Raw genomic sequence first — 14,084 nt, 5'->3', positions numbered from 1 at the left:
GCGGATAAGAACACACGTGGATGGATTTCATCAAACACGTGGTCTGTATCTCCACAAGGTATTGGAAGACGATCACATATTCAACAAATTGGTTTCCAAATGATAACAAAATTGTTTAATGGTCATTTTCATCAAATCTTTTTATTTAGAGCATGTAGGAGCCACATCATAAGCATGTGGCGAGTGTCAACCGGAAAAACGATTGAAACATGCTCTCAAGTGGTTAACTGGTGACAAAATCATGACTTCAATGACCTAATTAACATAATTACAACTTTAGTGGCTAATAAGGACAATTTTGAGACTTCCATGGTCAAAAAGTCAATGCTTAAAAAAATGATGAAATAAGTCATGTTTACTTTTGTTACATGCATATTATGTCTACGAATATATATTGCTTGTTATACTCATCACATTCACTATTTTTTTCTTGCTAAACACCGTGCTTGCTGTTTTGTTTTGCCTTGAACCAGAAAACAAAGACATTCAAGTCTTTTTCACACTCAAGAGGTTGCAACATGCCCCATCTTCTTCCACTTTTTTTGGATAGGACAAAAACTCTTGCAATTTTTGTCCTACTAAAATCTACAATAATAGTTTTTCAAAGCTTTTTATACTTCGAAAAAGCTATGAAAAACTCTCTCCCTATTGTGGGAGCTTTTTTACTAAAAGCTTTTTTAAGATTGCTTAATAATGAGCACGTTCTTCAATAGAAGTTTTTTCAATCAAAGTGGTGGATCTGATATATATTCAACAAATTATATGTTACCTACTTATACAAGAAAGTATATGAAAAAGCTGGTGTTCATTAAACTTTTTAGATTGATGATGTATCCATTATATGACATCAAAAAGCTCTCCCACAAACAGTCATCTGCCAGGTCATACGTGACAACTGGGGCCCATAGGACCAGGATGATATAAGTAAAGAAAATGAAAAGACCAAATTAAACACAATGAATTAAAAATACAATAGAACATGTATATAACAAATTAACAACATTGTCTTTCATTTTGCACACTACACCACCACAAAAAATGTAGCCCCACCTCCCCCATCACTTCCTTCTTCATGGTATTAATCAAACACAAAGTAATGTAAAAGAGAATACGAAAAATTTACGAATGTGGAACAAAAAATAGTTTTTTTTTTTTGGATAATCTACCTTTCTTCTTCTACACTCCATGGAAAGAAAGGAAAAAATGATCAAGCCTCCCCCTATCCTTAAAGAGTTAAGTATACTACTAATCACTCCCCAACCCTTGTCAAGAACCAGGTCATGGGTCCCACTTTGGGTCGTGTTTGTGTTCTTACTTCTTCCTAACAATGACTTAGACTTAATCGCACTTGATGTTTCGGTAGATCCTTCTAACAAACATGTTTGATCCCAAATGTCCCACAGCTCCTGAAAATTAATTAAAAAAAAAAAAAAAAAAACATCAAGTTTTTTTAACATTAAGATGGAGTAAACTGCAAAAATGGTCCTTATGGCAGGGTTTTGTTCTGCTTTTGGTCCTTTGACTTGTATTAGTCCATTAAATCTACAGAAAAATGACTACTTTGACCTCTATTTAATATATTTATTCTATTATGATTATTGTTATTAAACTATGAGTTTTTGTGTCCTCTTCCGTTGACTTGTTAAAAAAACTCATTTGGAATGGAATCTCAAATGAGGGACCAAAAGCACAACAAAACATGCCATAAGGATCATTTTAGCAAAAAGATTCCTTTTTGGACTCTAGCCAAAGAAAAATGCATATATCACAGGGAGAGACCATTTTTGCAGTTTACTCAAAGATATATTAAGTCGTACGAGGCGGGACTAGACAAGTTTTCTAGGGCTATTTATTTATTTATGAGGATGAGAATGAGGTGGGGAGGGGAGGGCATTTTTGTCTTTTTGTACAGGACAAGAAATAGAGTAATAGACAGCTTTCTAGTCCCCATCCCACTAACATCAGTCAGAATCCAATGAGGATAAAGAGGGCATTTTTGTCTTTTTGCACAAGAACCCCTAGTCCCTATCCCACCTTTTTGGATGGGACAAAAAGCTGCAGCTTTTGTCTATGAGTACAGTCCAAGTCCAATACATGTCAAACACAGTACAACCTGTTCTGTTCTGTCTAAAATACCCAAAAAAAAACAGAGAGAGAGAGATGTACCACATAGAATTCCTAAACCGAGGCAGAACATGGCGGTGTATCCAAAATAGAAGCTGGTCTGGAAGAATCCAGACATTTTGGTCTTGACATAATAGTAATATATGGAATACAAGTACACGTAAATAGCCGTGGATGCTGCTGAGAAGAAGGAAGTCCATTGCCAGTAATAATTCTCCGCATTCAGCAAAAAATATGTTCCAACAATCGTCACACAAACAGTCACTATAATCAATATCAGGAAAACAAGTAGCATAAATCCATACACATAGTACACCTGTCATGTCAATTCAAAGTTTCAAACAAATCATTACTATTAATTATTCATTTAAGGATTTAGTAGTGAGAAATGACAAGAATACCTTGTAATTCCAAAAGGATGTGAAGACAAAGTACATCTCAATGAAAATACTACCAAAAGGCAGCAATCCACCCATTAATGAAACCACAGAAGGTGTGAGATACCAATTCTTCTCAGGAATTGGGCGTGGGATTGTCTTCACACGACAAGGGTTGTTGGGGGCCCCACTCCAATTCCTTCCAACAACTGTTCCAAGAAGGGCAAGTGGGAAAGAAATAAAACCCCAAATCACCAAAACCACCACCATTGTCCCAAATGGAATAGCTGCTAGAGACCCATACAATATGGCAACTGTGTTCAGAATGAAACCGATCCCAAAGCACAAAAATGGGAAAAGTGATGCTGTCAAGATCATCGACTTTATCCATGTTTTCCCTGAATAAAAAAAGTCATAATCGGGAATTTAAAAATAATAATAAGAAGAATATATCAAAATTAAATAGAGTACATACCACCATTACGTGAGTACATCCCCCCACTCACATAGCCAGATATAAAAGATGTGAAAGCATAGCAAACTATAAATGTTGTTACAATTGCTCCTCTCCTACAAAACAAATAACCAAACTTCCATTATTTTTTTCTCCCTGATAAATAATGTTTTAGAGGATATTTGAGAAAATATGGAAGGAAACAATTGAAGGCAAATAAGAAACACCCATATATAGTTTATCAGATTGAGGGGTTGTTTCTTTTTTTTTTTACTTAATGAGCTTAAGGGTTTACACACTTAATCCACGCAGCTATACATGTTTGTTTCTTTTTGAATAAATCTGGACAGAATGACTTAAAGGGTTAAGCCAAAAAAGAAACCTACATTAATGTATTAAGACACTAACCCTTCAAAAAGAATTTCCTTTCTTCTTTTTTCCTCCCAACTTCATTCATGTTAAAAACTTACAATTGATGAATATTATGAAACTTGCTTTTTTAAATGTAAGGATAAAATGGTCATTTAGACTTTCATAATTTATGTTACATATAACATACCCGATATACAACATTCCAATAATCGCAAATATGATGACAAGAAGAATCAAAAGTGCCAGCTGGGCGCCTGTCCCGACAACCGCCGACAGCAAAACCAAATTACGAGGTGGTCGGAAAACATCTCCATGAACAAGTTTCCAACCAGATTCTTCACTCACGTCTCTTTCCTGAAAAAAGTAAAATTAATAAATTCAGGAGTGGATTATTAAAAATGAAACTAGTTGCTGTATATAGTTTCATTACCAGAGTTTCTAGATCATCATCTTCTCTTGCATATTTGGCATAGTCGTTTCTAAGAGTTCGCATTAGGATCATTGAAACAAGCCCAGTGAGAAAGATAACCATCATAAATGAATTGAATATGGAGAACCAATGAATCTGCATCATCAGATCCAACAAACATTACATTATAGCCCCAATGATATAATAAGAATAAAGAATAATGCTATAATACATAGATAATTAAAGTTATGAAACTATGAAGACATTGATATTTCTTGCATTTAACCCTAAAGAGAAACAAGAAACTTATATAAAAGTAGGAGGCTATAATATATAAGTCAACGAAAGTATGTTGCTATTTCTTGCTATTTCTAGAAGTTACCTGATGCTCGAAGAAATGGTAATCAAGGTAAACATCAAACCGACGAGCAAATGTGATATTAGTTTCAGTCCATTTGACTGAATATGTCATGTCTAGGGTTCTACCAACTTCCAATGGTTTTGGGCTTTCTTGAGTCAGATTAACATGGATAATCTGCAATAATTGGAAATCATTCATGGTATAAGGCAAATAATCGGAAAACCCATTACATCAGTTAACATAAAAATGAGATCTTGCAAACCTGATCTTTGTTGTATTGTAAAGTGATATTCATATGTGTAAATAACATATGCTTGTTATCAGTGTTCCTATCAGAATGCACCTCACCCACAAAACCTATTATACCATTAAGATGTTAAATAAATAAAAAAAGGCGAAAAAGACACGAAAATATAGATTCACGAGAGATTGTAAATGCATACCCCACAGTGGCAGATCATCTGAGTTTGATTCCATGCAGCAATGAAAAAGAGAAAATAGGATTAGAAGAAACAGATGTGAAAAGTATCTGTTTTTTGTACTTTATGACAATAACAATGCATACCCATGAATAGTTCAAACCAGTAGCTATTCTCAATAGCCTGTTTAAATTGCATGGCTTTTGGTTCATCGAGTTCCAGCTTGCAAACAGTAGTCTTTTCCACATTCTCTGTTAGAGATAACATATGTTAGATAAGTGTTTTGAACTATAATCATACAAGAATATATAAAGGAAAAACATACTTTGGAACTTGACATCCATTTGGCTATCAATAAGCTCATTTCCACCCAATACTTCACCCAAACCACCCCACTTGTGTGCAGCATGTCCAGGTAGGTGACAAAATGGAAGACTGTAGAAATTGTATGTTTCTTGTGGATTATTGTAAGGTCCAACTTTATTCACCCAAAGGGTGACTTTGTCATCTGGTTGATACTGCATAAGTAAGCAATAAAGATATCAAAGCAAAGCCATGAACAAAGTAATTGGATCTGAAAAAACACAAGCATTAATATTGGTCCTATTTATTCAAGATATCAGTCATGATATGGTAGAAGCACTGAAATGCAACACTTTTTACTTTAGGTTGTCCCAACTTCTCACCATGAGTGTTATTGACTCCCTTGCAAGTTTTCACAAATTTTGTTCTATAAGGGGAATTTTGGGTCGCTATTGGCTAGTTTGTCACAGCTCTAATCAAACTATATGTCAAGTTAAATTTTGCATTAGTTTACCCTTCAGTCCACATAGTTAGTACTTAGTAGCCCTGTAAAATGATGGCATTATCTTTGGTATTACCATGATCACAGATCAGGTTTCACATTAACTTACAGCTACTATCTCCTACTCCAAGACCATTCATGATCAGAGATAACATATTGCCGTAATTGGCAGAAACAGAGACAAAGAAAAGCAAATTTTGTGAGAGATCTAAACCCTAACCCAATTCAAATCTCATTTCCGGAGCTAGATTTCCCCACAAAATAAACCAAATGTGGTTAGCATATCTAACAATTAATCGCAAAACCATGACATTTTAAATCAAAGATCAAGAAGATCGAAAACTCATGGTCGAAATATAGATTTTGGGGTTGAGGCGTTAGTTAACCTTGTGATCATACTCGGAGGCGAACACCGGCGATAAGATGAAAAGAAAGGATGCGAAGAGTGCTGCAATGACGGACCAGGACGACGGTGATCGGACGGAGGGCCGCATCGGGATCGCCGGCTGAGTGATTGGATGTAACGGCAATTGCTCGGATGTTGTTTCCGCGTTCGATCTGCACAAGGGTTCCACTCTTTTTCTCTACTTCGTGTATTTTAATTTACTTCCAAATCACATAGTCAACGATGATAAAATAAACAAGTTTGTGAAGAGAAGTTATTTTTAGTCCTTCATCTTTATGAATATTTATATATTTAGCCTTTTATCTATTTATTTTATGTTACTTCATGCTACATTTGTTATACATGACTAAGAGTGTGTTTGATACATAGTTGACTGGGTCCGGTCAGCATTTTTCACTAACTCGGTCTGGTCAGCTTGTTTGATAACTGACTCGGTCAGCAATCATTGACCCTCCTCATGACTCGGTTCATGCTTGAAATGTGGTTGCCCAAAAAAAAGACTTTTATGCCCTAAAAAAAGTGCCTCATCGTTTAGCTTTGTTCTTCCTTTCCTTCTTCCACACATACTTTAAAGCTACTCCTCCTTCTTGTCATACCGCTAACGCCTGAAGCAGGGTGTCGGCCTCTGCCTATCGCCAACACTAATGTCCACCAGCCTCCGCCTATCAGGTACTTTTTTCTCCCTTTTTCTGAAATCAATTGAAAACTAATGTTGGTACTTATCTATGTATGTTTTATAGATGAAATTAGAATGGTGTTGGTATGTTCGTCGACCTCCACCTAGCTAGTGCCAATAAGTTCTAAAATCGTTTTTCTTAAATTGGTGAAGATCGGATGATTCTTTTGGTGAGGATTAGATGTTTGATGCTTTTAATCGATTCATGAAATTTTTTTCTTTAATCAATTCATGAAATCCTTTTTGAAATCGATTTCTATACAACCATATCCTTCAATCGCAGGTTCTCCATATTGTTTTCATGTTATTCCTTCGCTATCCAAAAATATGTGTTCAATTGTTGTTAAATGTTGCTTAGTTTCAAAAATCAAAGATGTGCAAGACACTGAAGGATGAAGGAGGCGGCTAATTGATATCATTCGGACGCAAGGGCACTTTTTGATGTGTATGACGACTTTTTTGCCTCTTATGTTAGAGCTTTTTTGGATAGTGGGATGCGTTTTAGGGGGGGATGGAGATCCGGTGGAACAATTGGGTTCCTATCAATTTGAACATTCATCTTTGGTGATTGCGGTTACATAGTATTCCCGCTAGAGAGAGACTTTCGTCTAGAGGTATTGTATAACACCTATTTTAGGTAAATATTTCATTTATGTTTTGGGCATTTAAGAGCTGCAAATATAGACCTTGTGATGGCCAACATGTGGTGAAGGATACACCATGACATAGCCATGGATGAATAAAATGCACATCAACTTAGTATACCACGACATGACAGGTTGATGGTCACGACGTGGCGGCCGCTTGAAGGCTTAACCCTAATTTGGGGGTTTGTGCCCCTATTTAAGGGGAGGTGAGGGTTAGGATTTACACACCCTCAGCCTCCATCACCTCCCTTTCACCCTCGAGAAAACCCTAGCCTCCATTTTTTGACTTGTGAAGATTTTGGAGGCGTTTTGGTGCTTAGAAGAAGAAGAAGAAGATGTCCTTAGTGCTTTGTTCTTGCAAGCAAATCACCCCCATCATCATTTTCTGTCATTTCTAGACTTTTGTAAGACCTAAAGATCCTACCTTTCTTTTTGTATCATGATAGATCTAGGTTTCTACCCACTTTTCTCCATGTTTGGGTTGAGTTGAGTGCATGGATTCCATAAAGTTAGCAACTTTATGGATCCTTGAGGTCCATTGATGGACATACGTGTTGGATTAGGTGTCTAAGCCCCTAACTATTTTGGCATGTACTTGACCCGATTGTGAGAATGGTCCTACTAGGTTGCCTTCACCATTGCAACTTATAGGATGAACTAAGGAGAAAAATGATTAATTATGATTTACTAATATATTATATGAATAATATAATAAAAGAGAAATCATATTGTTTAATTAATATTAGTCAAAAATTAATAATAATTAATTTTGTGGCTAAAATACATTAATTAAATAAAAGGGACTAGAATTGTCAATTGTGTGATAGTTGAATATTGGGCTAATGGACTCCATAGAAGTTAGAGTGGACGAAATCTATGGGGAAACCGATTAGAATTCGTCCAAGGCTTCTAAGGAGGGAGTCCATGGGCTGTTTAGGGCCTAAGCAGTCAAATTAGGGTTTCCTAGTTGAAAACCCTAATAGCCTACCTATATAAGGAACCCCTAATCCCCAAAAAAACGTGACCAACTCTTTGAGAGAACCCTAGAACGTTTTTTTTTTTGGCTCTTCCTCCTTCTTCTAAGTTCGTCTTGTTGCTCATGGTGTTTGTGACTCCATTAGAGGTGCAACATTTGAGGCACTAAGCTTTCAAAGGTCAATATCAAAAGGAATTGAGATTGTTATTGCTACATAACAATCAAGGTAAGATCTAAACCCTAATTCATATGTTAATTCGATTATTGTCTGCTAGATCTAGGGTTTATGAGCTTTGGATGATTATTGCATATTCATTAGACAAATTATGTGTATTTTTAATACACTAGTTTTTTATTTATAAATCCTAATTTATCGCATCTAAACCACACCTTACAGGCAGTGAACCTGATCGAGTATAGTATAGCTTTGATAAGCAAGGGTGTCGAACACAAGGGGAATGGTAGTAAATTAATTTAAAATATTTGATTATAGGTTACACAAGACACATAAAAGCAGTAAAGAAATGGTTTATTAAATTTCAAACGAACTACTAATTAACAAATCTCGATAACCTAACAGGGAAACAAATATCTTCAGGTACTTTGGTTTAGATAAATTACACCTTAAAAGCATAGACAATTGCATACACAAATTCATTTATTCATGTTCATCGATTCCTAAAATGATTAGATCCGCGTTCGCTATAACTAATCCTTTAGCAAACAAGTCAATTCAAATAGTGATCAGTTGATTAAACTAACATGCTTCCTAGTGTTCAGTTCGTATCAAGCAAGACTTGTAATAATAGTTAATCAAATTGGTCGTTCAATTAACCTCTTGTTGATGGTCATCAAACAAGGCTCACACATTAACTTACTTATTTCCAAGTTAATCCTAGTTTCGCATTCACTATTCCTAGACTTATAATCTTGATGGTCATCAAAGTTATAAGATACAAGAAATCAAGCAGATGTTCATACAACTTAATTTACTTGACAATTAACAGCAAATAATTGTCACTAACACATAAGGATCTTTTAACAAGCTTGACAAGATAAATTAAACATAAACAAACAATTCAATATAACAATTAGTCCAATAATCAAGGTTTCATTCAGTCATAAACACAAAGTAAAAGGTTTTTACACCTAAATCAGAAACTAAACACATAATAGTATCACAATGGAATGCTAAACATGGTCACGTTAACAACCCATATGATTACCAACATGTATCCGCCCTCCAATCCTTCCGATCTCCGCTCCCGTTAGCTTAACGGCCTTCCGGCCGCCTTCTAGACCCTCTAAACGGCTTAACAGAAGTTACTTATCGACTAAATTGGGTTAGAAGTCGAGTCCCCCTCTCTGGGTAGCTGATAATTGCTTTTTATAACCCTTGGAACCGACTTACGTACGCTGGGCGTAAGTCGGATTACGTTGGGCGTACTGAGAATTATGTCGTGATGAGGAAATCTGGATGCAAGCCGTTACGCTGGGCGTAACCATATACTACGTTGGGCGTAAGTCGTCTTTGTCCATTACGCTAAGCGTACTTAGCAATTACGTTGGGCGTAATTGCCTCCTCCAGTATTTTTCTTTCTTTTAGCTTTTTAAGCCCTAATTCCGCTCCGGTCTTTTCTTTTGCGCTCTATTGACAACTAATAGCTGCAAATCATAATTCAAAGCATTGTAAGTACTTTTTAGTTCTAAAAGAGAATAATAAAGGCTAAAATATTAAGATATAATGTATAAAAATATATATAAGAAATACACATGTCAAAATACCCCACACTTAGCTTTTGCTTGCCCCCAAGCAAATTTACTTTTATTTTACCAATATCGCACTAAACAATCCATTTTAAACTCAGCCATTATGTCAAGACCGCAACGCATGCATTTGTGTCTAAAATTTTCCTAAAGTACCCCCCCATACTTTAAATACTCACAATCTTCATAAACACTCGCCCACTTCTTTCGAACAATGCTCATTTTATGCATTCCTCCCAATCCATCCGCAGAAAACCTCCTAACCTCAAGGTGTTTTTTGGTTGAGCAACCCAAGCATACATAATCTAGAATTACAATTTATGATACCACTATGGAGCTCTTTTGAATTTCTTCACTTCTTTGATATTTGATCTTTGATTTTTGGGTATCTTCAACTTTTGAACTTCTTCAGAATTTATTCATCTTTGATCTTCATACTTTGACTTTGATGCTCCATAAATTCTTCAAACTTTTTCTTGTAATTCACTCTTTTTTTTTAAACATGTACCTCACTTTTTTTTTCACTCAAATCCTACATGCTTAAGCAGGGGCACTCAACTTCAACCTTTATTAGTTAAAGATAATAATTTTCCTGGATACATTTCTGGTACACGATGCTAAACATATTGCATCCCTCAAACTAAGCGAGGTTGTGTTTTTGTTCCATGATTTCACTAAAATAAGGAAGGCCACAAATGCACTATAACGTGTATTAGCTCAACTAAATATTTGAGTTCTCATCGGATCATCTCATACAATATTAGCAAAAAAAAAAAATTATCACTAGATTTTTTTTAATTAAACTATTATTTCAAGTTTTTAAAATTTTTAAATTTCCCTAAATCTAACAATTTTCAAACTACTATTTCAGTTTTTTAATTATTATTTTTTTTTAATTTACTTTTACCAACCCCCTACCCCACACTTATTTCATACAATGTCCTCATTGTATGCATAAAACTAATTAAGCACATAAAAAGGGAGAAAAAAGGAACAGACTCCCATGGGTTAGTTGTGGCGAGATCGAATGGGGCTGCTACAAGTTGCTCCAAACATTGCTGAAAGACTGGAAACTGGAACTGTTGTTTCTAAATTTGGCGATAAATAAAATCAAGAATGTCGACTTCGAAAATGTGGTGCAAAAGATTGCAAACAAATGCAATGTATAGTAACCATGACGTGGGAAAGTGTCGACCACGTCGTCTCGTCAAGAATGACAGCCTCTTCTCGCGATGAAAATTCCCCCACAACATAGGAAAGTGTCAACCATGTTGTGGCAGCCGGGATGATATTTCTACCTCGCGTTGAAATAAAACTCTATGGTGTGGGAACAGCTCATCCATACCATAAGAGTTAAAAATAAAATGCCACTCTTCTAAATAATTGCTCACGAAATCAATATGCACCCCACACTTATGACAAATCGTGGGTCTTGACTATAATCTTCGAACTCTCACACGGCTCTCTCTAGCAACAATCGGACCTAGCTGCTGAACTTACTGTCAGCTTCTAAGGGCGTAAATTCTGCAAAGATCTAAACAACCAAAGAGCGTCAACAAAAATAAAACAACCTAAATTAAACTTAATTACATACCAAATAAAAATACTAATACTAAGCAAAAATAAAAATAAACTAAAAATAACACAAAAAATAAAAATAAAAAGGATAAACTAAATCACTCGTCATCATGCTGCTGTGTCCCAAATGTACCGGCTCCATCAGGTCGTGACTGGAATGGTGGAGGGAAAGGAACCAAGTACTGAAACCCCTGGTGGGCAAAGAATGCGGTCAACGCATCCCCATACCACTGCTGTTGTCTCTCCACATGTGCAACGCGTTCACCCAGGCTCTGAAATCCCTCGTCCATGCGCTGAGCCAGATAACGTCTATCAATCTCCAGCTCAGGTCCCTGCTGCGCTCCTCGAGGAGCAGGTTTACGCCGCTGGGCTCGTCACGGTTGTGGCTCGACTGCACCCTCCTCTTCCGCCACGTCATCTGGTCATACCCGCAAGACACCATCCTCACCCCGCTCAAGTACATGCATCGACTCCAATAATTGAAGGCTCATCGGCCTCATATCATGAAACACCATCGATCTCGTAATCTCACGCGTCAACAACTGATAGGATCAAGCTAATCGCGTGATAAAATGCCCCCCGCAAATCGGGCTATCCTCCCGAAGTCCCCTGGCCCTCCTACCCAAATAAGCGGCTAAAGCAACTGGAAGGTTCAGGTGCCTCCCTGGAGTAACAAGTGCCCATAAGAAATTCAAGTCTGTAAACGACACTCTCTCACTATTCTTATGGTGCATGAGAGATATGGAAATCAGACAGTGTAGCAATCTGTATGTAGTAGACGGAATTATCCTCCCCCTTGCAGTAGATGGTGTGTACACTCCCCCTGTAATCGCGGCCCAAAAAGTGTTTTCATTGTAGTCATTTGGCCGGCCCGTGAGACAATCAGCAAGGAATGTCGGGAAGTGGACACTCCTCGTCTCGTCTGTTGTATATATCCCAACTCGAGTGGCAAGCTCAATCACACTGCACTCCTGACTCACACCACCCAGTCTGAAGAAAAAGGTTGTCCTATCATCGGGTGTCTTCCTAGGGTCATAGGAAACTGTAGCATAAAACTCCAGCAAAAATTCCCGATACACAGGCTCCTGGATCCTGAACAGTCTTGCCCATCCCTGACATACGAACAAATGCACGCCACTCGCGTCCGAGTGTGTGTATTGCAAAAAATCCTGGATCAGCACAGCAAGTCCAGTCTGGGTCGCCAGTTCCCAGTCAAATGAAGGTGCTATGTCAATCTCCTTAGTAAGCAGCAAACTCAGATTGTTGACATATCTGGCCCGGGTTGCATTGTTTAGAGTTTGCGGGAACTGTCGCCGATTTACGCTGGGCATAGTTCAAATGTACGCGGGGCGTACTGCCCATTCCGAGAAGAAGTCATCCGCGATCAAGGTTGAGTACGCTTGGCGTAGTGTCAATTACGTTGGGCGTAATTTAACTGAAATTTTTCCTTTTCCTTATTTGAAATCCCTTTTTCCAACTAATATAATTGGGAACTTCTTAATATATATATATATATATATATATATATATATATATATATATATATTTTAATTGCTCTGGTAACAGCCATGACTTTCCGATGAGTCACATATTTAAAAAATGAGACCTCATGATCACTTGTTTTTGTCGAGATCAAACAACGGTTGATTAAAACCCTTGCACGCAAGAATTGGTTTGTGAAAACAAGCACTTTCGGGACCCGTTAGAATATTTTCTTTGTTTTCTTCGCACCTTTAACTAAAAGTAGAACAAGAAGTGACCTGACTAGTCAATAACAGCAAGAGCTCAGTCTTCCACTTAACCACCACAATACGCCTTGCTATACTACGCCTCATGGATTGAGTTGGACAAATCAACAAAGTAGTAGGCTAAGCAGGTCAAGAATTCCCTAATCGCTTGCATTCTCGAAACCCATGCAAAAAATAAAGTCAATCAATGTGTACGATCCCAAATTCCTGCAATTAACAACAAGAACCTTCCCAACAAGTGAAATGATATCAACGAAAATAAAACTAAAAATAAAAACTAACTAAACAAATAACGAATAATCAAATAAACTAAATTAATTAAAAGTTGTTCTCCGGCAACGACTCCAAAAACTTAATGAGTATTTTTAATGCACTAGTTTTTTATTTATAAGTCCTAATTTATCGCATCTAAACCACACCTTACAGGCAGTGAACCTGATCGAGTGTAGTATAGCTTTGATAAGCAAGGGTGTCGAACACAAGGGGAACGGTAGTAAATTAATTTAAAATATTTGATTATAGGTTACACAAGACACATAAAAGCAGTAAAGAAATGGTTTATTAAATCTCAAACGAATGGTTTATTAAATCTCAAACGAATGACTAATTAGCAAATCTCGATAAACTAACAGGGAAACAAATATCTTCAGGTACTTTGGTTTAGATAAATTACACCTTAAAAGCATAGACAATTGCATACACAAATTCATTTATTCATGTTCACAGATTCCTAAAATGATTAGATTCGCGTTCACTATAACTAATCCTTTAGCAAACAAGTCAATTCAAACAGTGATCAGTTGATTAAACTAACATGCTTCCCAGTGTTCAGTTCGTATCAAGCAAGACCTGTAATAATAGTTAATCAAATTGGTTGTTCAATTAACCTCTTGTTGATGGTCATCAAACAAGGCTCACACATTAACTTACTTATTTCCAAGTTAATCCTAGTTTCGCATTCGCTA

At 36.7% G+C, this 14,084-nt stretch overlaps 1 protein-coding gene across 1 annotated transcript; it reads right to left on the bottom strand.

Annotated features, from left to right (window-relative positions):
* Positions 1–961: 961 nt before the first annotated feature.
* LOC145072522 (transmembrane 9 superfamily member 1-like) lies at positions 962–5,915 on the bottom strand. The gene is made up of 12 exons (XM_079018969.1): positions 5,708–5,915; positions 4,842–5,034; positions 4,663–4,767; positions 4,541–4,558; positions 4,360–4,454; positions 4,119–4,271; positions 3,758–3,892; positions 3,515–3,681; positions 2,977–3,071; positions 2,526–2,899; positions 2,167–2,440; positions 962–1,406 (listed from the first exon to the last, which is right to left on the bottom strand). The coding sequence occupies exons 1-12, from the start codon at positions 5,813–5,815 to the stop codon at positions 1,339–1,341; spliced, it is 1,785 nt and encodes a 594-aa protein (XP_078875095.1). The 5' UTR covers positions 5,816–5,915; the 3' UTR covers positions 962–1,338.
* Between the last annotated feature and the right edge of the window lie 8,169 nt (positions 5,916–14,084).

The sequence above is a fragment of the Lactuca serriola genome, chromosome 9, assembly GCF_051521515.1.
Source record: "Lactuca serriola cultivar US96UC23 chromosome 9, Lser_US96UC23_V15, whole genome shotgun sequence".
Classification (NCBI taxonomy): Eukaryota; Viridiplantae; Streptophyta; class Magnoliopsida; order Asterales; family Asteraceae; genus Lactuca; species Lactuca serriola.
The sequence above is the reverse complement of the archived record's forward strand: the minus strand, read 5'-3'. Positions and strand labels throughout refer to the sequence as shown.